This window comes from Neomonachus schauinslandi, chromosome 2 (genome assembly GCF_002201575.2).
Source record: "Neomonachus schauinslandi chromosome 2, ASM220157v2, whole genome shotgun sequence".
Lineage (NCBI taxonomy): Eukaryota > Metazoa > Chordata > Mammalia > Carnivora > Phocidae > Neomonachus > Neomonachus schauinslandi.
In genome coordinates this window covers 26982402-27008891 of record NC_058404.1, presented here as the reverse complement: position 1 = coordinate 27008891, position 26490 = coordinate 26982402, and the positions used below count along the sequence as shown (strand labels likewise).

The 26490-nt window shown below is 35.3% G+C and overlaps 1 protein-coding gene across 1 annotated transcript in view; it reads right to left on the bottom strand.

Moving 5' to 3' along the window:
• Positions 1 to 26490, bottom strand: part of TNKS (tankyrase) — a 198354-nt gene that overhangs the window by 83320 nt on the left and 88544 nt on the right. Inside the window, 2 exon segments of the mRNA XM_021694117.2 lie at positions 5391 to 5466; positions 6232 to 6268. Coding sequence (XP_021549792.1) covers positions 5391 to 5466; positions 6232 to 6268 — 113 coding nt within the window.

Here is a 26490-nt window from a genome sequence, read left to right as displayed (position 1 = left end):
CACCACTTCTGCTTTATTTTATTCATCAAAGCAGTCCCAGGCTTAGCTTAAAGTCAGTGTAAGAAGGAACTAGACCAAAGCATAAAATAATGAGAGGCATGGTTTCATTTGAGACGTCTTCAAAGTAACGATCTACCACATAATGGCTGTTTAAACCCTGGTCAAACATGATATTTGGTGGAGACTCACACTGAGGGAGGGAGCTGTTAACCAAGAATACTGAGAAATTCTATATTACAGTAAACAAATGTATATAACCCTAAAATTCAAATATAAATGCAAAATGAAGTTCACTAATCTTATATATTCTTTGTGCTTCACTGGATGTGTTTATGGAATTCAAATGAATACTGTGGCATTATTTTCAGCCAGATATTAATTTTTAATGAATATAGGCTTAAAATGGTTATATATATATCTCAAAAACAGGTTTCTGAATTTATAAACTGTTAATATAAACAAATTTATTTATTAAATGTGATGTTTTGGGAGGGTGGTGAACACCAAGCTCCAAAAGAATTAATTCAATTATGTGCTTTACAGACCCCCTGGTAACATACATTTTATCCGAATGATATCTGAGACTGAGCTTGGATAATAAAAGACAATTTCCATGGTGAAGTGGGGAATGCTGGAGTACTCAAAACTATATATATGTCCATTCTAAATATGTCCAAAGGCTTCAAAAACATGTATCAAAGGAGCAGGTATCTAATTTACGGAGGTTCTACTATGTGCGACAACGGTATACAGTAATCACATGATTTCACTTCATCCTCTCAAATACCTTGTATAAGGAGTATGATTATCTCCATTTACAAATGAATGCATTGAAAACTGTAGAGCCATGGTCACACACTTAGAAAGTGGAACAGCAGAGAATAGAACCCAGTCTGTCTGACCTCTGAGTCTATTTGTTCTTTCAACTAAATAATTCTTTTATGGGTATCTTCAATGGGTGGCACTAAATTCTACTTTATTTCTCATTGATTTCTATTAAAAAATCATTTTCAAACACTTTCCTGTTTCCAGAATCTTATTCATTATTAACTGTTTTACGGAAGCGAACATTTATACAGTAGAAACTGACATTTAAAGATACCCTTCAGTTAATGTTTCTGAGTTTAAATCATGCTCCTCCAACTGCCCGTTCATCTAAATTTGTCGTTTCTCAGAGAAGAGAATCCATGTCTAAATACTAATGCTTTAAAGTGGCCCCCCACAAAAAAAAAAACCAACCAAAAACGCCTTCAATCTACACTGTATAATTATATCACCGCAAAAGGAATCATACATTTTTTAGAGCATTAGCTTACACGTACAGGATAATGTCTTAATCATTCTATCAGGTGTCGAGCTCCCTGTGAACCAATACCTAAACACATATTTATCTCCCATAACACTTAGCACAGTGACCTACACACCATAACTGAGTGCTGGCTGAATGAATGAAAGGAGCAAAAAGAAACCTGAAATACCAGAAATTACACTATCACTTTATAAAAATAAACTACTAACCAAATATTCATTACTTTCATTATTTGGTGACAATCATAGTGAGAGGCACAGTACACGCATGCAAAGATACATATTCCTACTTAGGAATATGTACAGTAACGCCCAATTCCAATCTATTCCCTTGTTATAAGGAGGGGACAGACATAGGACATTTATTTTGGAAGGGGATAAAGGCAGCCAAGAAAGGGAAATGACACAAGAGGGACCAAAAAGAACTCCGAAGTGAGTTGAGTATTGGAATAATTTGAGATGTATTCAAATATTTTTTTGTTCATTGTATAAAGGTATCCTTATGAAAATTAATATTGAAAAACAAGAAACCACTACCACCTTAAAGTTACATATCAAACAATTATTTGGCTGATTGCTAATAAAACATCTGATCAAAACACGCTAAAGGGAGAATAAAGGACAACAAATCTAAGTTTGAAAACATAGGAAAAAAGAATTCTAGAAAGGGAACAATCTGTTTGAAAGATCTAGTTGCATTTCACTGCAATTCAAAGTAAGGAATCACAGAATGTTATGTATAATCATAATGGGTAGGTGATTGAAGAATAAATTATATCTATGCCCCTATGTTTCTAAAGTGGCCGTCATTTAAATGTGTATATGAGTGTACAAAAGTGGTATTTTAGAACAAAATATTATAACAAAACTTTGTCTTTGCTCTTCGGGGTAAAAAAACAATTGGAAATTTCTCGAGCAGCCAAGCTCAACTTTGAGGTACATGTAAAATAAAAGCATAAATAACAACATTAATTTCTTAAAACCTTATTGGTACTTCACTATTTTCAGAATTTTACAGGTTAGAAAAACAAATGTTTGTGGGAAATAAAAACATTAACCACTCATATATTACCTAATTAGATAATCACCAAGTCACAGTATAGAATTAAGAGACTATTTAAAAGTTACATTGTCATTGTATAATCCCATGGATTGCAGTGAAAAGGAATGCTGCAGTCTAAAACCCCCCCATATATTAAGGCAAATTCTGCACCTACTAGTTAACGTATAAGGAACATTTCTTTTCTAAAAACATTACGAAATTGACATTTCCATGGGCTTTTTTAAAATTTACAAATCAGGAATCATAGTAAAAACAGAGACAGGCAAGGATTCACTTAAGTATTAACACAGTCATTTAGAAACCCTCTAAAATTAAGTTTGATTCTGCACTGTGTTCTAAAAATGCAAATTTAAGAAATAAGACTTTATATACCTAACTTACTATATATGTAAAGTACCTTTATCCTCTTAATATACAACTGACTTCCTAATTCTAGGTAAACACATGCAAATGGCCTGAAAAAATACTAAATACATAAGACAGACTTGTAATTTCACAGCTAGATTTGCTTACACATTTTCTTGACACCAATAGCAAGAAAACAAAAGATACTGTCATAACTAAGGGATCTTACCCCAGTCCCCATTAGCACCCAGAATATTTACCACTTTGTGGCTTCACTGTAGCTGGCACATTTAATAAGACATACTCTGTGCCATAAACAAAGGTAATATCTAAATATGAACGTAATTCAATTTTAATTATGGAATTTTATTTGCATTTTGCATACCGATGCACAATTGTGAATGATTTTTTATGTTCTATGCATAGCACCAAAACCTAATAAATGCTTAAGTCTTATTTCCTTTTTCTATCTAATTTGAGCAAATTAATAATCTAAAAAAGCCTAAGAACACATTTTGGAGAAATACTGCATTATATATGTTATGAATCCTATAGTACAATATTAATATATGAAACATGTTCTTAAAAATGTTCTCTACATTAAAATATATAATTTTCCTCCATCATATAATAACTCAAAAATAAATTAGTAAAATAATACTAGTAATAACATATAATAACAGAAAATATAAAGTCTCTTATTCACATACTTCTGAGTTAATTTTCTAAATGGAAAAGAGCACAGATGATTCTTCACTCAGAGGATGAAATTATGTTTATTAGGGAGCATATTCATATCCTAAGATTCTGCTACCTGCAAGGTGCCGGGCTTGGTCCAGTGCAAAATACAAAGAGCTAATGGATGAACAGAGGAAAAATCTCTGTGGTAAATGCCATAGAGTAATACAGAAAAGGAGCCATAGGAATCTGGGTAAGAAATACACTGGTTCCGGCTAAAGGAATGAGGGAAGTATATCCTCCTTTGGGGAGAAGGAAAAATAAAGGGAGTTCTATATAGTTATGTAGGGAGTGAGGCAGGGAGAAGAGGTAATTTGTTAATTATCAGTGTTCATGCTCCTTAATTATTATGATTTCCTGAGCTACAAATGGGGCTGGCAAGGTATAAGGGTGAGGAGGGGAGAATGAGGCTGGGAAGGAAATCGACTCCTGCCACAGTAATCTCACAAAAATTCTGTAATATTAAGGTGACTAAGAAAACCTGAAGTCAGCTGGGCTCTAGACAAGCTCTATATAAAGATACAGCTACACTTACTATGGTTAAGAAGGCCCTTTTCTGCACCGTGATAAAAGTCACTTTATCTAGGGAGAGGATCCAAACAGAATCTGGAGCTCAAAGTAACTCAAGAACGTTAAAATCCCCAAAGCAACTTCAAAATCGAAGGAAAAAAAAAGGAGCAGTTATCATTTAACAACATCTCCCAAAAGTCATCAATAATACTGAGTAAATCTTTGCTATTTTATAGCTTGAAATATACATAATTTAAACTTCCATTAAAGTAGAAGTCTTTCCCCCAAATTATCCAGAGAAACTGAATGCTCACTAGGCCACATGATACTTCACGATATACGAGCCAGCTATAATAACAAATAACATATATTCTTAGGGGAGGATTCAATTCGTTGCCACTATTAAATGTGTTTCACTGGAATGGGGAAAAAGCGTGAAGGCACTATAAAGACATTGTATCTAAGGGGTGTACCATCCATCCTGACATTTTCCAGAGCACATTTTCACTATAAATAATTTCAAAGAAACTAATTCTTTAAATGTTAGGCACAAAATGATTTTCCTCAATATTTACGGTGTAACTTAATAAATATGTTATGTTTTTAAAATGCAATATCTATCCTTAAACATTAAGATATGAGCTGTCATTTTTAAAAGGACTTTACAGTACAGAGTGCTTTGTTTTTTAGTATCTATTAGGTAAATCACTGCAAAACTTTGCAGTCAATTACCAGAGGCTGTGAAGGGTTACATTTCAGCCTATAATCAGCAAGAATACAAAGCACATAACGAAGATGCCAGCTGTACATTTTATATATACACCTTACATTTCTAACAACTGTAAATTAATGCAGAATATTTCTCTCTAATCTATTTTTTCAATATACCATGACAAAAACTTAGCCAATTAAATAAACAATAAACAAAAAAGCTGGACTGTTACATATCTAAAAAATTGTTAGCATTTTCTCAGCTCTAAATGGAAAAAAGTGTTGGTATCTAGCAAACAAATCTCCCTCTGCCAAACAGGAAATAAAAAATGCAAATACCCTAACAAAGACGGGTAAAAATAGGACATATACAAATATTTCCAATTTCCACGGTCATACACGGAAAATAATATATGTTGTTATAATTTTAATCACCGACAAAGCTGCAGTTCCATTTAACAAACAACTTTCAGTGTCTGACATTTAAGAGAAAAGGCTTAAAATCCATGCTTCACCAGCTCTGTGAATATGTCACAACTGCCAATAACAGATGCAGCTGCATTTCATTTTATGGTCAAAAGATGCCAGTAAAAATACAGTTATATAGACATATATGTGTGTATATATATACATATATCTATGCCAACTTCAAAAATTTTCAGTGTAAAGCAAGAAGAAATTGTTGAAGGAAGATATTATATTTTAAATAACTTACCTTTCGCCCATCACTTGCATGGCAATTCACATTTAGAGGAGTCAGTAAAGCCATTAGTTTTTCTTCATTACCACTCCTGTAAAAAGGGAGTGAGTCAATTCCTATAAAATTATAGAGCTTCTTATGAATATTTATGGTTATTTTTCAGAAGAGTGGAAAATAATACGGGTTTGCTTTGATTTCTTACATATGGTTCTCAATGAATCTCTTTTGGTATAGTCAATTAAATTAATATATTCCCAATTAATTCCTGTTAATCATCATACAGTGGTACTTCCTGGGTAATGTAGCTTTCTACATTTTCATTTGTTTTAATTACCTGCATCAAGTCACCTTCTTAATTACAAACAAACTTTACTCTGATAAGTGATCTAAAACACTGGACTTAAAAATACATAACAAAATGATGAAAAAAAGCTAATTAATTAAATTATAAATGACCAAGAACAAAAGAATATGGATGAGAATTTTAACATTTACTTTATGCCCCCCATTCAAGCTTTGCTAGAAAAATTTTCACAGAAGAATGAAGAGATAGGTATTTAAATACTCCAAGAAGATCATCCGAAAAGCTGGGCAACTAAGGTCTGCAGGTACCCTAAGAAATGTTTCAAATAAAATTAACCTTATAATCTTTACCATGTTGAAAAACTCTTATCATTTAACACACTAATCATGTAAAATAAAGTATACAGAGACTGAGTATAAGGTCTTATCTGCATTATCACGTAAAATCCAAGCAAGACAATAACATGTTATAATTTTTATAGTCCTCCACCTGCCCTCCCCCTTTTCTCCCTTACATGCATTATACTCACTTAAAATGAATGGAATCACTTACCTAGCAGCTTCTAGGAGTTCGTCTTTCTTGTATTCACCTAGATGATTGCAAAATATCATGCTGTTAGCATTTGGCAGAAGACAGATTAAGAAATGCAGTAGGCAGCAAATACAGAATTAAATAGAGAAGAACAGAAAAAGAGAGTCCACACCCCGCTGGGTGATGGAGCCGTGACGTTAGCCAGCTTGTGAAGGCAGCATCACCAGTGCCTTGGAGACGGGCAGCAAATTGACGCAGCTTCTTGTCCAATCCTCAGATGAAACAGCTTTCTTCAGACAACCAATGAATGCTAAATCTCGTGTCCAGAAACACATTCCCTCTGATAACAGCATGCCAGCTGAAGACAATGTCCCCTCCCCCCTTTCCTATTCAGGCTGTCACAGTATACTTGTGAAGCATAATACATTCTGAGACAAAAGCAAAATAATGTGGCTCTTTAAAGGTACAAATTACTAGGCTTCAAAAAAACCTCAGTTTTATTTGTAATGACATGGAAAGTTTTTTCAAAAAAAATTAATTACCGTTGCTGAGCATTATAGCAGTAGAAAAAAATACATCGGCATCATGAAGCTTTTGCCTCAATAGGGTAGGTCTGTAGACTAGAAATACGTGAACTCCGTACCAAATGCTATGAACCTCTTGGAGGCAGCGCTCCAAAAACCAAAACAGTGAATACATTCTTAAATGACAATAATATTCTACATGCTACAGTCTTCACACTTTATATACAAATTCAATACCAAATTTTAACAAACAAGAAACCTTAAAATTATTTTTAAAAAGGAGGCAGGGGTCTCTGAGAATAAGCAGATAGCCAACTATTGAAATGTGGATAATTTTTCTCCCTTCTATTTTTTAAAACAGCACTGAAACCAGGTATATAATTTAAAACCTTGGATACACATTTCTTAGAGTATTCAAGATCTAACAAATAAGCTTCTTTTGCAAGCTCAATTGAAGGACAAGGAATTTTAATAATACAGTGCTTGTTCATTCAATAAATAAAAAGAACAGCCAGGACTATGATTCAGCTATAATATGCTGACTCAGTTTGCTATATCATGAAAGAAATAATTATACAAAAGGTCTAAGCAAACAATTACATGAAAGCAAATATTAAGCACACATATAAGAAGAAATGAAATTTTAGATCAAATGAAAATGTTATTCTATTCAGAATTAAGCTTAAATTATTTTAAAAATCTTGTCATCTTATAAATATGGATTTCTTTGTATTTTGTTTCTATTTTGTCACATAATGCAGAATATTGATGCAAATACTATAAAGACACCTAAGGACAACCAAGCCCATGTTTAAATTCTATAACCCATCATTACCAAATATTCTTTTAAACTTTGTCTTGCTTCTCAAATTAAGATTACATTAAAATGTAGAAACTGTACACAGTTATTTTCTTTTCTTTTTTTTTTTTTAAAGATTTTATTTATTTATTTGACAGAGAGAGAGACAGGAGAGAGGGAACACAAGTAGGGGGAGCGGGAGAGGGAGAAGCAGGCTTCCTGCCGAGCAGGGAACCCGATGCAGGGCTCGATCCCAGGACCCTGGGATCATGAGCTGAGCCGAAGGCAGCTGCTTAACCGACTGAGCCACCCAGGTGCCCCTGTACACAGTTATTTTCAAATAAGGAAAAAGTTATTAAATATCTATTCTCTCTTAAGGGAATTTTATATATCACTAAAGTCACAGATTCAACAATATACACAGATAAGCTAGAATGCATTATTCATGATCATGGAGTTGGTCTTTCCAATTTCCCAAATACTGTATTCCATCCACATTCTTTAACTGATTTTTAAGATTTATATTACTTTATGTCCTGGCCAATAAGGTTCTTGTCTTCCCAAAGCCAAAGACCTACCTTTACTATACATTTTAGGTGGCAATATGGAAGTTAGGGAGTCAACTTAAAAAGCTTCTTGTGAGGAAAATGGCATAACCCATACTCTCAGATGCCTTAAGAATCAGGAGCAAAATAAGTCAAATTATAAAATTATCTGTAGAAGTCATTTAGTCAGTCCGTCAACAAACATTTATTTGAAAGGTCTATATGCCAGATTCAAAACCACAAAAGACACTACTATCATCTCTGAACTCAAGGAATATTCATCTATTAAGTGAGACAGACAAACACATGATTCTGGTAGAGTATGAAAGGAATCTTATCAAATGCTATAAAGAGCTTAAAGCCTAGTCTAACTGAGATTAATAAGAGACAGGATAATTATGGTTCAAGGGAGGTTTCCTAGAAGAGGGTATATGTGAGGTGATGCTCAGGTGAAAAAGGGTGAAGGAGAAGCAAGCAACCAAAGTAAAAGAAATGAGGAGGGAAATAGGAGGTCTGCAAACCTGAAACCCACACACACTGCACGGGAATGGGTGAGCAAGCGCGAGACAGAGAAGGAACAGATCATGAATGGCTCTCTAAGAAGTTTGAACTTTATTTCAAAACCAATGAGGAAATAATTGAAATATCTTAACAAGGGGAGTGCAAAGTATATTTAAAGACCTGTTAAGTTTTGTAATTATACTCTACTTCAGTGAACTGCTGTTGGGGAGAAAGTGGCCCAAGAGGTAGGGGATGGGGAGAGACAATGAATTCTGACATAGTTTACATTTTGAAGTAAGTATAAATTCCCTGGTTAACAGTCACAACACATGAAAATTGGGAACCAAAGTACCTACTACTGAAATCTGAGTCATGGTGAAATATGACTTTAGTAAGCTAGAAAATAAGACTGCAAAGTACTTGGGATCTTCAAAGTTCAAATCAGTCTACCTACATACACTTCTCATCAAGTATAGCTTATTGAATTCTTCTCCAAAAGGCACATTTTTACAAAAATGTTATTCCTGCATGGATAAGATGATAATAAGCCAAAGCTTTCTAAAGGAAGCATGTAAGTGCATCTGACAGAGTCAAGCACAGGTATTACAAATGACTTCCTACTTTTACTGTTAAAGACTCTAGTACTTTAATCAGCTTTTCTGCAATACATTCCAACATCCACTATCTGGTGCCCAAGGACCATAATCCATAAACAGTCGAAGCTATTCTTCAAATGCTACATCTCAGGAACAACTAACAGTGAATTTAGAGTCCCTCGTACATTCCGACAACAAATCTGAGCTACTTACTTAACAGCCAAACCACTAGTTCTGTTTCATTTTAGCCGAGAATCTGAAAATATTCTGGCTGAGACTACAGTGCTCTATGGGGCATTTATATTCTTTAATAACATCCAGATAAAGGCTAGCAATAGATCAGCCAGAAAGGAAACTAGGCAATTATAGTCAAGATAATAGCAGCCAGGAATGCTGAAAATAAATGGCTTATATTTTTTCTTTGATTAGAATAAAATAAGTGGGCTTAAAAAAATAAGCAAGCCACAAAGTTTACTTTTCAAAGTCTGACTTTCTTTTTTATTAGTAAACTAATGACAGGATATATGTCAAAATAAACACACACACACACACAGACGGGGAGGTGTGAGTCAATGTGTTAAGGAGGTATGCTATCAGAAAGAAGGTTTAAAAAAAGGTTAAAAAAATAACGGTTAAAAAAGGTTAAAAATGAAACTCCCCTTTGTATTTTTCTGAGGTAGTTAGAAAAAAACTTCTCTTTTTACTTAGTATGAAGGCAAAATTACTTTTTGAATAAAAATGAAGAACACTGGGGTCCTGGGTGGCTCAGTAGGTTGAGTGTCTGCCTTCGGCTTGGGTAGTGATCCCAGGGTCCTGGGATTGAGCCCCACGTCCGGCTCCCTGCTCAGCGGAGAGCCTGCTCCCCGGCTCCCTCTGCCTGCCTCTCTGCCTACTTGTGCTCTCGCTCTCTCTCTCTGTCAAATAAATAAAATCTTTTTAAAAAATGAAGAAAACTTATATCAATAAATAGGAGTCATAATTATTGACCTATCTCAATTTCAACACTTTAAAGTGCTTTTGCCTCTTTCTTCAGTAACTGACAGGATCAAAGTAGCCTTAGTTTTGTAAAACTGAGTCTTTTGGTTTTATTGAGGTGAAACAGCATGGAAAGACTATGAACACAGAATCACAAATTCTTAGAGCAATGAAGGACTCAAAAAGGATTATGACTTTTCCCTACTTTGAAGACATGCACAATACGCGCCTATAGTAACATCTTCTTAGATGCAGTGAGGGAAATGTAATTTGAAAGTCACCTTTCTTCTGTCACCTCACCTCCAATTTCAGAATCGTTCTCCTAAGGGATCCTCTGCAACATATTCATTTACAGTTAATGAAATTGACACTGAAGCAGTTAAATGAATTGTCTAAAGTTTTACTGAGCATTATTCATGATCTGTCAGGCTCTGAAAAAAGCTAATATGTGAGCACAAACCAACCAAATCTGAACTCTAAAAGACAGATATAAACAAAACAGTAACAAAACAGTAATAGTGATAAAGCAATTTTATAAACAACAACAATAACTAGCTTTAAATAGGTTAAACCTATTTATTTACATAAGCTAAATACTTCCATCAAAACCATGTTAAAGCATTTGAATTTTCAGATGAGCTTGTACACACGGACCAAAAAAAAGTATACAGGGCTTAACCTTTTAGATTGTTTTAACATTGTGGACCAAGGGAGTGGGAAGAGAAAAATTCATTCTGGGTCTATTCAAATGATCAAAGCATTTGGCATTTCCTATAGCATGCTTTAATTCTTCCTGCCTTAGATATCTCAAGGGAAGGGCTTTGTAATCAATCATCTCAGTTATCAGGTTTAGGGACTCTTATGCTGCTGAGTGCTAAATAGTACCATGAATTGATAATTCTCACAGAGAGATTTTTCTCGTCAAGGTACCAGCAAATATAAGAGATGAACTGGTTCTTGTAGCTCACCTGACAGCCCATATGGGGAAGAAAATATTAATTTAGGTGACAAACTCCACTGTATTTTCACTGATAGATTTGAAAATTTAGAACCAACTATGTAGTTGTGGAAGGAATTTCACTAACGCACCAGGAAATAATCTAATCTCAAGAAGCTAAAGCTATGGGTCTTCCACCAAAAGCAATTTTCAGACAGACTGCTATTCTACTATAATAAACTCCGGGAATTCTTGAATTATTTTTTTCTCTCTGAAATCTTTCATAAATATTTTCAGGACAACTGGAGAAAAATTACAGAGTTACCAGAGTTCGCAATGCCTGCCTCCTACTTCTGAGTCTTACCAGTCTTCCCACTCATTCTGATACTGGATTCAAAGTCCATACTATTAGTTAAGTCTAGAATCATGGTCAAACTAAACACTCCACATCCATTCTAAACACAGAATCATTTGGGGCTTTCAAATTCTAGGCTTCGACAGAGTGTTTTCCTAGTGGAGATCCTTTTCTTCTTTTGCCTCCTACAACCCTGACCTTTTCAATTAGCCAACATTAGCTACCATTAAACGTGGCTTGTGCTGTAATACCATATAACCTCAAAGCCCTGCTGTCCAATGCACTATGCAGCACTCTCACATAGCTGTTTACTTTTACGTACATTAACATTATAAAAAAATAAAAACACAGTTTCTCGGTTGCACTAGCCTTATTTCAAGTTTTCAATAAGCGTGTGGGGCTCTGCCTTCAATTTACTTGTGTGACCTCAGGAAAGTCACTTTATCTTCCAGGGACCTTCCATTTTATTGTCGTCTGGAAAGGGAGGGTGAAGGGTTAAATGACCTCTGGTTTCAGCTCTAAAATTCTCATCCTGTATTTGATTCTCAATATTGCTCAGATGTTTCTTTTCTTTTTTTTTTGCTCAGATCTTCTATGACAATTTTACTGTTGCTCTAAACAAACTTTAAGGAAAAACTTAAAATTATCTGGGGTACAAAATCTCTACTAAACTATTATAAAACACTACATGTGGGAATTACAGAGAAAGCAGTAAAGCGATTTCATTCAACCTATACTATTTACTTAGTTAATTCTAAATTTTTGGGAACACTCCAAACAGAAGCTAAATGAAAACAGCTCTTTCAGAAGACAGTGGTGATTTGTATATTACTGAATTTTAAGAAAAAGAGTCCGAATACAACTATATTATCCTCTATAACAATATTTAAGTGTTTAAAAAATAACAACAGATTACATGTCAACACAAAAACCTAAACCAATGTCTTAAAACATTCCAAAAACATTCAAACATAACAAGGGCTCTGCAAAAAAACATGTAATGCAATCAATAAATAATAGAACTGTTAACAACTAGTTTCTTTGTATGCAGTAATATGACCTTGCTTACCCCAGCAACATCTAAGATACGTGTCCCATTTATGGACTCTTTGCAGAGTTTCAAATAATTTAAACCTGTTTCTGACATTCTGTCAATTGTATTTGGCATGTAACAAGACCTCCCACTGGACTTTCGTTGTTTTTGTTTTGTTTTGTTTTACATTTTAGGATGAGTGTTAAATCTTTTTTTAAATTAAATTATCCAACATATAGTACATCATTAGTTTTTGATATAATGTTCAACGATTCATTAGTTGCGTATAACACCCAGTGCTCATCACATCACGTGCCCTCCTTAATGCCCATCACCCAGTTACCCCATCCCCCCACCCACCTCCCTTTCTGCAACCCTCAGTTTATTTACCTGGAGTCAAGAGTCTCATATGGTTTCTCCCTCTCTGATTTCTTCCCATTCGGTTTTTCCCTCCCTTCCCCTATTGTCCTCTGCACTATTCCTTATGTTGTTGTTGTTGTTTTAAAAATATAAATATTAAAATTTGGGACATAAATATAAACATACACTAGCCCCCCAAAAGGGTTATAAGATATATATACTCTCTAAAAGACTGGATATTAAAAGCCAAGAAAGGTGTTCCTACAGGACGTTATTAACCAATGAGATATTCTGCAAAATGTGCCTGTACTTACAAAGAAAAGGACCTTTTAGATTATGCTGTAGAGGGAAAGACCTTTTGATATATCAAAAAGAAGACAAGAAGGGAGAGTTGCGTGAGACTGGGAGACGTGGGACATTGATTTTTTTACTATCACAATGTTCCTAAAAAAGGGGTTTGGAAAAGTAAAATCCATATTTGATCCAAAACAGTTAGGCCGATAGTTCCATATTCTTTGTTTCTACACCAGTGGTGCTTTTTCCATAGTCATCCATCCACAATTTATTTGCAAATCCCAAATCCAAAAAGCTCCAAAAATCCATCTGGCGGAAAAACTTAACCAACTTGGTATACATAGCTATCATATATTTCATTGCAAAAATATTAACGTTTGATTACAAGGTGCAGCACCAGACTCTACTGGGATGTTTTATAAGATATAGTAGTAGATGTACAGTGTCTTATTTGCTTACTGATATATAATTTATATACAATAAAATTCACCCTTTTTAGATGTATGATTCTGTAAATTCTGACAAACTTATACAGCTGTGTGGCCACTACCTCAAGATACAGAACAGTTCCATCACCCAAAAAGTTTCCTCATGCCCCTCCATAATCAATCCCCTATCCAACCCCATTTCATGGCAACCACTGATCTGATTTCTGTCCCTATAGTTTTACTTTTTTTAGAATGTCATATAAATGGAATCACAGAATATGTAAACTTTTGAATATGGATTCTTTTACTTAGTATAAATGCTTATTCATGTCATTGGACATACCAATATTTGTTCCTTTTGATTGTTAAGTAGTACTGCATTATATGAATGCACCTGAATTTGCTTACCCATTCACTAGCTGAACAACAGAGGTTGTTTCTAGCTTTTGGTGATTATGAATAAAGTTACTATAAAAATTCAGATTTTGCAAGGACAAATGTCTTCATTTCCATGGGCAAATTCCTAGGAGTGGGGGTGCTGAGTTTATAGTAAGTATATGTTTCAACTTTATAAGAAACTGCCAATTATGGCTTTCTAAAAACTTGAAAAATTGTTAATTCTGGAGTATGGATATATCACCTATCAAAGGAGTAAGAACAAAACAGAAAAAGTTAACTAATGAGAAATAAGACAGTACTGCCCCTTGGGTGCCTGGGTGGCTCAGACGGTTAAGCGTCTGCCTTCGGCTCAGGTCATGATCCCAGGGTCCTGGGATCGAGTCCCGCATCGGGCTTCCTGCTCCTTGGGAGCCTGCTTCTCCCTCTGCCTCTCTCTCTCTGTCTCTCATGAATAAATAAATAAAATATTTAAAAAAAAAAAAAAAAAAAAAAAGACAGTACTGCCCCAACCTCATGAGAAATCCTAACCCCTCCTCTTGTAGGGGAAATTCACCTAAACTGAACCAATTTACACACCTTTTAGTTCTTTGCTTCTCACTTGGGCTTTTGTATATTTTTAAACAGGGAAAATACACAAATTTGATCTCTTCATTCAAGAAAGTGCTTGGTATGTAGTACCTGCAATCCCAGAGCTATGAGAATATAACAAAGCATATTTTGATTTATAGGAACCATGCTGTTATCTGCGAAAAGAAAATTACTTTCCTGCAGTCCTTACTCTTATCAGGATGCTTGGCCCCTCAATGCATCAGCCTACTGAGGGCCCGGAGTTTTGTGAGACACCTACTTGGGGACTGTCCAACCTCTGCTTCTTACAACAAGTATAAGGAACTAAAAAAAACAAAGGCTAATATAGAAGTACAAGTGACTACCTTTTGAAAGATGTAAGAACTGTCTTGTCTTCACTGTAATTATTGTATATGATTGCATTTATATTCTTAGTGTAATGTATTTTGTCCTTGGTTTACAAGGTCTCTAAAAGGTGTAGTAACCTTGTTTACAATATGGGGTCTTCTCATAAAGCACCAATTGTGATTTACTTCTGCAACTACAAATTCTTAACTTACTCTTTTTCTTGTATTTTCCCCAAAGTATCACTAAGTCTCTTATTCAAGGTTAGAGTTAATTAACTTTAGTGAAATCTGATTAATGGTATTATCCTAGGCATAATCTTTCTCATTCAAACTCTTGTTCTTTTTTCAAAAACTGCCTTTCACTTACTAGATCTCCTTTGAATAACATCCTTTATTCATTTAACAAATACGTATTTGATATCTACAATATGTCGATCATAATACAGCCACTACTACTGTATTGTCAACTGAATCTTGAATGAGTAGGAAAGAAAGTGATAAATTTAAAGCCAGCACACCAGGAATGGCACCAAACCCACAGAATATCGCATTCATTTAGCAGGCAGCAGCACAAAACTGTTCTTGATGGAAGTGTATCACCCATGGGAACATTATCTGTCAGGTGTGTTGAGCACCACTCATAGGAGATAACAGAGCTAAGCACTATGGTTTTAAAGCTTTCAGATATTTACCAGTGTGACTGAGAGATAGAGATACTGTGTGTGTCTAGGTATGTCTGTGTAAACAGAAGACTCAGATCAGGGTAATGATAGTTCCTAACCATTTTTTGGATTGTGGACCATCTTAAGGAGCTAAAGAAAGCAGCTTTAGACCCCCTCCCTAGAGAGAAAATACCTTGCACATTTGAACATAAACTCAAATATTTGTTCTAGAGTTTTTACAGGCTTCTTGGATTCATAAAGTTACCGAACCTTTGGTTTGTGTTCATTGATTCCAAATAATAACTGACAAAGGCTTGGAGAGATAAACGGTTTGATATCCTTATTTTACACGTGATTCCTTTAGGACCCCCAATTTTAAAAAACTACATAGCGACAAAACCAGGACTGTAATCTCTGCCCTTTGATGGTATTTTTAACTGGAATGAGATGGAGTGATTTCATGAAGTCAAGTCACATACAAGCTTGGCCATACATTTCTTGGCAGGATTTTAACATGTGGAAATGGACTGGAGGTTCGATAATTATCTACATGAGCAAAGGAGTTCGGAAAATTCAAGGTGTATTTGGGGAAAAGTGACCAATGTCAAATATGTTGCGAAGGAATGGAGGACACTGAATAATATTTCAAAAGAATAAATTGGATCTATTTTTTGAAGGATCTGGAAACGTTATATTGCAGAATCGAACACTATTTTGTAAGGCACAGGAAGAGGGAGTTATTCTTTTCCTTTTTTGAGCATGAGAGTAAGCTAATCAAAGCTGAACTTAACCTGGTAACTCAATGAATTAAGACCTGGAGACACTGGGGATTAGTTACAAGGCTACCACGGGAGGACGGTGGGAGGAACAAGACCATAAATGGTGGCAGTAGGAATGGAAAGAACATCAAGGAGAGAGAAGGCACTGAGTGGATCACAATGAAGCAGAGCTTGTAATTTGATGTGTTAGCTTTATGGTGTGACTATGAATATCAAGTTACATAGCTACAAATAGTAAAATTTAAAATATTTATATCTTGATCTTAGATTAATACTTTGTCCAATAATCTTGCTGAACATAACCACAGAAGCACTTTGTTGTTTCGGTTTGTACTTAATGAGTATATTACTATAGGTTCAGACTTCATATACTGAGAAATGCTTATTAAGTCAGAATAACCTATTTAAATAATATAGCTAGTTTATTTAATTATTAATTTAGTTGTTAAAATTGAACAGCCTTTCATTCTTGTACAGCCCATTTCAAGACAGACATTGAAGGTTCCCAGTTCAGCTGGGAAGCATTTCAGACATATTAAAGATAATGTTCTCCAAGAGAAGTAGTTTTGAAAAATATTGTATCTAAAAGACCATAAAGAGAGCTACTGAGATATAATGCCTGGAAAATCAGTTTGTCCTTTTCCTGAGCATAGTATCAGCTTCAAAAAAAAATCTAATACAGATTAGAATATTCACTTAATTAATTTACTTAACCATTTTATTATAAAAACACAATGGGCTACTCTACTACTCTGATTACTTCTGGTTTCAACTAACCTCTCGTATTTTTATCTACTTTCCTTATTTTGTTCAGCTGAGAAGGAGATATAGGAGAATGTTTATTACTTCAGAAAAATACGGAAAAAAGACTTTAAAGTTCAGGAAATAAAGAGGACATACATGCATTTTTGGGAAAAATTATTTTGTAATATTTTGCTTTCAGAAATTGTTTCAAGTCTGTCTAAATATGTCAGAAAAACATTTTTACTTGAAGTAGCAAAAAGGAGAAATAGGAGATATTCAATTTCAGATAATCATAAAATTATCTTATTGGGATACGTTCTCCTACATAGAGTTGACATACGACGACATGTCAACTGTACATTTCATTTTCTTTTTTCTTTTTTTAAAGATTTTATTTATTTATTTGACAGAGAGAGAAACAGCGAGAGAGGGAACACAAGCAGGGGGAGTGGGAGAGGGAGAAGCAGGCTTCCCGCGGAGCAGGCAGCCTGATGCGGGGCTTGATCCCAGGACTCCGGGATCATGACCTGAGCCGAAGGCAGACGCTTAACATCTGAGTCACCCAGGCGCCCCATACATTTCATTTTCTTATCTGAAATATACTAAACCCCATCTCTTAGTTTCATCAGTTTTATCGTCTAGTACCTTATTTTAAATACCTAGCAAGACAGGGCAGCAACATTTCTATCAGAAGCATGTCTAAGACAATCTTACCTTAGTAACAATGAAATTTAAGCAACATTCTTTGTCTTTTGTATGTGCTGATATCAATGTCTGCCTAGTTATTATTTCTTAGAGGGCAGAAATTAGATTTATATAATTTTCAATGCTTGATATCTTTTTGGAACATAATTATTCAGAGGTCCCTTGTTCCTCTTATTTTTTAGAAAGCTGCTTAGATTAACCTGTGATACAAATCACTTCAGGCATACAACACTGCCATGAAGTTCAGACACTGATGGTAACATTAGTTTGTTTTTCCAAGGTTAAGTTTTAGTTTTGCATTATCAATAACTTTATCATAGAATTTGCCGGTAAGAAATGCTCATCACCGGGGCGCCTGGGTGGCTCAGTCGTGAAGCGTCTGCCTTCAGCTCAGGTCATGATCCCAGAGTCCTGGGATCGAGCCCCGCATCGGGCTCCCTGCTCGGCGGGAAGCCTGCTTCTCCCTCTCCCCCTCCCTCTGCTTGTGTTCCCTCTCTCGCTGTGTCTCTGTCAAATGAATAAATAAAAAAATCTTAAAAAAAAAAAAAATGCTCATCACCATTTCTAAACATAGACGACCAAAGACAAAGATTGCAGGTACTACATACAAAAATTACTTGAATGATGAGATCAAATCTACATACTGGTTCAAAAAAATTCTTTTGAAATAATGATTTTAATATAAATACAATACTTCACATTAAATATTAAACACTTCTGAAGAAACAAAATGTTTTTGAATATTTTGGTATTTCCACTCTTTGGTGGGCTTATTTTCCTCCCATGAATTTGTCAACTACTCTCATATAAAAATTGTCACTTAGCTTTATTATAAAGCTGCTACCATAAAAATTAACTCTCTTGGAACACTCAAAGACTAAATCACTCCAGATAGCCAAGTTTTCAACGTAACTGCTAATTTAGCAGTTTAATTCCTCTGCTCTTGATGGAATTTCTTTATGAAATATATTACACACTTGTATGCATTCAAAAATGGGTTATTCCAAACATAATTTAACCTTTCTTGAAAATCAGGGCCAATTATTATGAACCTCAGCCAGATTGTGCAACAATACAGCAGTGCTCTCTAGGCCTACTGAGATGTGCAGGGATAGTTCTATCCATCCAAAATGGTTCCAGGATGCTATGCATTTTATTATTTTTAATGTGTAATTTATTTTTCTCTTTTGCTTCATGTTAATGAATCTCCTTAGCATGTCTAAAAAATGCCATCTAGTATAAATATAATTCAAGGCACATATGTAATTTAAAATTTTCTAGTAGCCATGTTAAAAAAAAGTGAGAAGACACTAATTTTAATAATACATTTATTTCACCCAATATATCTAAAATATTACCATTTTACCATGTGGCACGAGGCCCATTTCATGTGTTCAATAGCTACCTGTGGCCAGCAGCTACTGTTTTAGACAGTCAACATCTAAAACTATCTTGAGCTGTAAGATTACAAAGCTCACTAAACACTGTCACTTATGTAGGTGCAAATTCTGAGGTAAGAACAGTTCTCCTAGGTGTAAGGAACTTCTGATTCAGAGTATGACTTCTGGACATTTATTTGGCAGGGGTAGAGTGATGGGTAGGAGAGGAAGAAAGGGCAGGGGAGGTAGAAGAAGGAAGAAGTAGGAGACAAGAAAGGACAGTAGTAAAAGTAGAGGGAGGGATGAAGTTAGGAAGGGCAAAGAAACCAAGAATAAAGTTTCTGAGATAGACTCTGAGAAGGCTAGAAACTCAGAAGTGAGTAAAACATACAAAGTACTGAACACTGATGACCAGATAATGCAGAAATGAGGCTTCTCTTAGTAGGTACATAGGGCCTTTATAGATATATGCAACAGTGAAGAGAATTCACAGGAGTTAAGGACTGAAGAATCCTTGCCACATGCTAGAGTATCCAGAGAAAGAGACCAGTGATGGCTAATGATGACCCATAACAGGCAGCACCAGCTTTTTACAAGGCTACCTCACTCAAATGCATACGCCGAGGAGTGACTGATATGCTCAGATAATGTGTCCAACACACCACTAACCACTTTTACTGAATCTTATAGAGATTAACAACCTTACCAAAAGAAATATAGACCATCTCTAGTGACACTCAACTCCTGGGCAAGGAACCAATGAACTTGATAAATTCATCATTTCTTCTTGAAACTTATAAGGAGCTTTGAAAAAAAAAAGGCTATCTAGATAACATGAAAGAACAAAATCTGGTCTTGAGAAGCCTGAGCTTAGCATACAAAATGATGGCAACTGGTGGTGAGCACTACCAGAAGAACATGAATAATAAGGATAAAGACAATGTCCTGCTATTAGAACAAAAAAAAAAAAAAGAAAAGAAAAGAAAGAAAGTTAACTGTTCACATATACAAGTCAAGAAATACTTAAAAACTGACTCAACACTAACCCAGAGTAAACTACTCTGAAGCTGGTTTGACACAGAAAACTCAATGAACCAATGTGACATTTACAAAAAAGCAAATGGAAACTTATGTTGTATCAGCAGAATAAAAAAGGTGGGAGTGGGTGCAATTTAGCCTCCAGTATAAAAACTGAGACGGGAGAGGTAGTGGTTATAGTTACAGCAAGTGTCCTCTATTCGTGTCTATTTCAGAGGAGCTCTTAAAAAGAAAAATGCATAGCCATATATAATGTAGTTCCAAAAAGAAGTTACCGCATTTGGCTTAATAAATGGGAGAAATATTTCTAACCGTTTAAGTTATTCAACAATGGACTAATGGTGTCAGAGAGCTCACAGGGATAGAGGATAGCAATGTCACATGGCCATATAGTACCAAATCCTGATGGAGTAACGGACTAGAGTAGCTGAGCTCTAAATCTAAGGTCCCTTCCAGATCCATGACTATATATATGTATGACATCTATGTTACAGTCGTGTATTTGTTAATTATAATAAATTTAGGCTTAAATTTATACATGCATGCATTCTTCAGTCTGCTCTTGATTAGATCCACCCACTAGTCTCTAAGTTCAATTATATATATATAATTATAGATCTTAGTATCTGACAGGCACTTCCCTTGAATGAACTCATTTAATTTTCAAATAATGTTTTGGTTCTATTATTACTTCCATTTTACATGTGAGGAAACTGAGAAATAGAAGGTCACATAGCTAACTGTATTAGTTTCCCTTTGTCATTGTGACAAACTACTAGAAACTTAATGTTTTAAAACATGAATTTATTCTCTTACAATTCTGGAGGTCAGAAGTTTGAAATGGATAAGCAGGGCTGCATTCCTTCTGGAGGCTCTAAGAGAGAATCCACTTCCTTGCTGTTTCTGGCTTCTGAAGTGTGTGCACATGCCTCGGCTTGTGGCCCTGCATCTCGACAGCCCCCATTTCCATGTCACATCTCTTTCTCTGACTGGCCTTCTTTCCTTTCTACAGAGACCCTTGTGATTGTTGGACCTCCCCCCGATAAGTTAAAACAATCTCCCCATGTGAAGACCCTTAACTTAATCACATCTGCAAAGTCCTTTTTACCCCAAAGAGTAACACTGACAGGTTCTGGGTAAGAGCATGTGGACATCTCTGGGAGGCCATTATTGTGCCTACTACAACTAGTATAGAGCAGATGGAGGATTTTTAACCACGATGAATGCCGCTTCTCAAATTCTGCTCCTCTGTAAATGGAAAGCACTATACTGTCTAAGGTACTCCCTACAAGTTGCTAGGAATAAAATATTTTTTTTCAATAAGGCTTCAATTTAACACCTAGAGTTAAAGACTATAAACCAAGAAATAAAATTCTACCTGGCATAACCTTCTTTTGGAGAATTAGCTGTTTAAAAAATATATATGCTGAATATCTAAAAACAATAGCTACTCTACTCTTTGGTTAAGTTTGCAATGATATATAAAACAATCTTTAGCAATAAAAACGTTCGTATATTTTGAAAGAAAGACTGGTGAAATTCTGAGGAACTGCATTCCCACCTCCTCTCAACTACAAAAAAATTAACATTTTATTTTTCTTGTAAAGGCACGTATTTTACAAAAGGAATACTCACCCCATCTTTATTTATTAGTACTAGGTTAGGAATAAACTAGAGAAAAACATAAATCCAAACAGAAAAGCACAACAGACATGTTATTTTTGTCTGCCCAAATGCCTGTTACATCTTTCTTCGATAAGTGCCTTCTCGCCTATTGTGGGGCATTTCCCTCCTTTATATGATGTGTGACTGCAGTGGAGTTCCCAATTGCAGAGCTCTGCTTCACACGAGCCCATCACCGTATTCCAGCCACAGACCAGTGACTGATCCGGGTACAAATATTTGACAAAAGCAGCTCAGAGTTCTTCCTTGGGACAGTTCACTATACAACTGGGAAAAAGCCCTCTTTTTACATTAGAAAAATAATAAAAGCTATAGAGTTGTGGCCCCAGAGCTGCCAATGGCCATGGTCCTTAACACATGAAGAGTCTAGGAAAACAACAACAACAATAAAGCAAAACACAGAGAGGCAATGGAGACAGAGAGGGAGGGGACAAAAACAACAGAAAAGGGGAAGAGAAAGAACAGGAGTGAGGGGAAGGAAGCAGACAAGGGGGCAGGAGGAGGTAGGTGGGTTAGAGAAACAGTGCCAGTCAGATACATGATGTAGTTTGAGTCCCTGGATCCAGCAGTCCCTGATGTCAAATGTATCTTTGCCTTTATGTAGTTAATGCCCTTAAACAACAAACTGTCAGTTCAATAACAGTAATTTGATTCTTGAGTGTTTACAATTGTGCTTTGTTCTCTTCCCTTTAACTTCGTCCCACTTCACTTTTAAAAGCAACAGGCAGATTCAAACCAATCTTCAGCAGCTGAAGTCTCCAACCTACTTTTTAAAAATATGGCTTTAGATTCCAAATAATTTAACACTGCTATGATTTAATTCAAGTTTATTTCCTTAATATTGTTTTTAAAATGATGTTTACATTTATTTTTATGTAATTCACAAAGCCCTTTAAAACGTATGTTATATAAGTAACTCAGAAATAATTTTCTAGAAAAGGATATATATATATATCCTTATAAAATATAAAAGGATATATGTAATTTTTTTTCTTCACTGACTCAAAAACAAAGTCTTTCTGGCAAAAACATTTCATTCATATTGGGATTTTTTTTTATAGTAATCTTTGGTATTAGATAAGATGGGTTAATAATGAGTCTCTTCCAGAGCTACACATGCTTATTGAGGACAAAAAATAAAAGGAGAAGCTAAAAAGCTCTAATTGGAGACAGGATGGTGTGTTACCGCTGTCTCTAATCTTTTTTCTTCCTCTAACTTCATGACTGTCCTCATAAAGAAGGGGGTGGGGCGTGCACTTGTTCATGGAGAGGCGTGGCCTGGGCCTGGCGTGGGAAGCGCCAGTAACTCACAACAAAAAGCATCACCTTCTGTGCCACAGCTTTTGAATGCATCCTACGTCTGCTACTATCTCACCAAGTGAGTTTGACCAAATCATTTAAACTTCCTCTGAATGTCATGTTTCTCATCGTAAAACGAGAAAGATAATGCTTATCTTATGGGCTGCTCTGAGGGTCAGGGTAACATACACAAACATCCAACAGTGCTTGACTCACAGTAAACCTCCAACACAAGATGATGATGATGATGATGGTGATGACGACGATGATGATGATGCTTTTCAAAATTTTAAAGCATTTGATTTACTAAGAATTGTTTATTATCTCTGCCTAGAAATCACCAGGGAAGTAGGACCTCTTTTTCATTAACATCAGTGAAAGAATTTTGATTAACTAACATTTAAGGACTCTGAGGAAACAGGTTTCTCCACACCCGACTAACTTTCTCTATAATAAAATGGCTTTTATATAATGAAAAGAGGAGGAGGCATTTTGTCTTACTGCCCTAAAAATTCTACTGGGTCCCTAGAAAGTTATAATCACACTATGAGAAAAAAGCTATAGAAACTGATGTACCATATAAATAAAATAGTGGAAAAACAACCAGAGTGCTTTAAATAATTCCCAAGAAAAAGTGAAAGCTATTCAGGAGAAGATAATTAGAAAAAACCATGCAAATGAACTCTCCCTTTTCCTCGCACCAAAAGAGATAGAACCTTACTGAGACTGACGGAACCTCACAAGGAGTAAATCTCTATTTCCTCGTTAGAGAGACAACGTCATTCCAAAAGAAAGTGTATTTCCTGGTAATACATTCCTATCCTACAGACACTTGATATTTCTTAAATCCTAGTTGGTGACTTACTGATTTCAAGTATACCCCATGTTTCAATAATGTTAAGTCATAATGAAAAATATGAATTCGTTACTCTATTTCATACGTGTTTGGTTTTTTTGTTCATTTTTAACTTTAGATTTACTTTAAATTACATATAATGATTTCATGAAATGTATATTGATTTTGGCATATTTTTATCTGTCTACCACAGAAATGTACCAATCCTGCAATGCAGCAATCCTTATGAAACTTGGCTGAAGATTAATATGCACTTATATAAGTAGTCAGTATTTTAAAGCATGAGTTTTGAGATAAATTAAAAATAAAAGTAATCTAGGATTAGTACTATGGTAAATATTAAGGAAGTACAAGTCAGCCCTGCTGATAAAGACTGTTTCCAATAGGACATGGACAAAGTCACATAAAACACTGTTTCCCTACAAGGCCATGCCACAGTTTTAGAAGCGTCTGACAATCCTTTCTTCTGAGTTACTATGCTTTCTTACCAATGACATCACTAGCCTGGCTTCAGGATCAGTTCTGCTAGTCACTGATTACTCATGCCTGTGTGTGTGTGTGTGCGTGTGCACGGGCATGCACATGCGTGCAGGTGTATATATCTTCAGTACATCAGCTCAGAGTAGACACTAAATAAAGCACAGAAATCCGTGACTGGCAGATTGGAGATACCTATTTCCTTTTCCTTTTCCTTTCTTCTTGATTCTTTATTAGTAAGTATTAATTAATACCTTAGGAAATTTTAAAAGCACATTTGGAACTCATGTTAAATAAGTTACTACCTATTACTATCTTCAGGAAAAGGTTCCAAGGTTATACAAGTTCTAACTTGAAAAAACAACTAGCAAACCAGGGCGCACACACTGGCCAGCATACTTTTACCCTCATTCTAGACCTTAATTTCCTGTGTTCACGTTTTGCATAGTGAGTCTAATCACTTGATGCCTCCTGATGGATACAGAAGAAAGTGCTATCTATTTGGCAGAATAAGACTGTTGTTGCTAAGAACAAGGTAGGAAAGGGCTGTATTTTTTTCCTTTTGCTCAGTTTGTTTATTGCATTTGTTTCATGCCAAGCTTTTAGATGACTCAGAAGTAACTGGAGAGTGAAACTGAATAAGATCATTTGGTTTTAGTCTAGGCCGTATTTTTTTTTGACACTGTTGAGCAAAAGTCCGGAAAAACAAAATATTCTAAATGGAAAAATACACAAAAATGCTAGACAGAAAGTACTAGGCCTCAAAAATGGAGAACAACCTGGGTATAAAAAATGCTGAGTTCTTGGCTTTAAGAATTTCTATGGAGAATCAATGGTTCCCTTCCTCTGTGCACCTTAAAATTTTCTATATTGTATGAAAAATCATTTGTGGGTCTGTGTTCTTTGCCTATTCTTACATCCCCAAGAACATTCAGTGTGGGGGTTGAACTCACACCCCTGAGATGGGGACCTGAGCTGAAATCAAGAGTCGGCTGCTTAACCGACTGAGCCACCCAGGCGCCCCCACTAAAGGGGGGGGGTGTTAAATAGTACCATCCTAATGGGTGTGAAATGGTACACCCAGATTTCTTTTATATTACTTTTCAAGACTATGTCTAATGCATACATTTTTTTAAAAGATTTTATTTATTTATTTGACAGAGAGAGAGCGTACAAGCAGGGGGAGTGGCAGGCAGAGGGAGAAGCAGACTCCCCGCTGAGCAAGGAACCTGATGCAGGACTCAATCCTAGGACCCTGGGATCAGGACCTGAGCCGAAGGCAGACGCTTAACCAACTGAGCCACCCAGGCTCCCCTAATGAATAGATTTTCAATAAAAACCCACTGCCCAGGATATATATAAATGACTCCAAAATATGAGTAAAAAGAAAACCTCTCTGGATAATTTCTCATATTAGATGACATTTAATAAAGCAAATTTGGTTTTTACTTGATCTGTCTTTTCCTTTCACAGACTTAAAATTTATATAAAAATAAATTAGATAAAATATTCATCTTTTCATACCATTATGGGAGTACAGCATAATCAGCTGTTTTATGACAAGAGGGTATAAAGAAGTGTAGTATTTATATACTTGTAGTCAGGCAGTTACTATGATAGTCTTCCAAAAGAGGTAAAATAATGAATTTTCTATGTTTTGGTTTAAATTTACATGAATTTTTATGAGATACTAAAGTATGTGCATTTATTTAGTAGTATTTTCTTTGCAGGTATAAACCAAGGAAAGAATTAACACATTTCTACTAAAGGTACTATTACTCATTTTAAATAGAGAATTAAAGTATCTCCACAAAAGACTTTTTGAGAAATTAGGCCTAAAAAAAAAGGAAAAGGAAAAAAATGGTGTTCACTACTCTAAACTAAATGGAATTGAGTCTTATTTCAAGGACAACATTAAAGGATTTATTTTATACATAAAAAGAACAATCTGACAAATTATAGCGAGATAGTTCATGGCTGATCATGCTTATGAAAGAT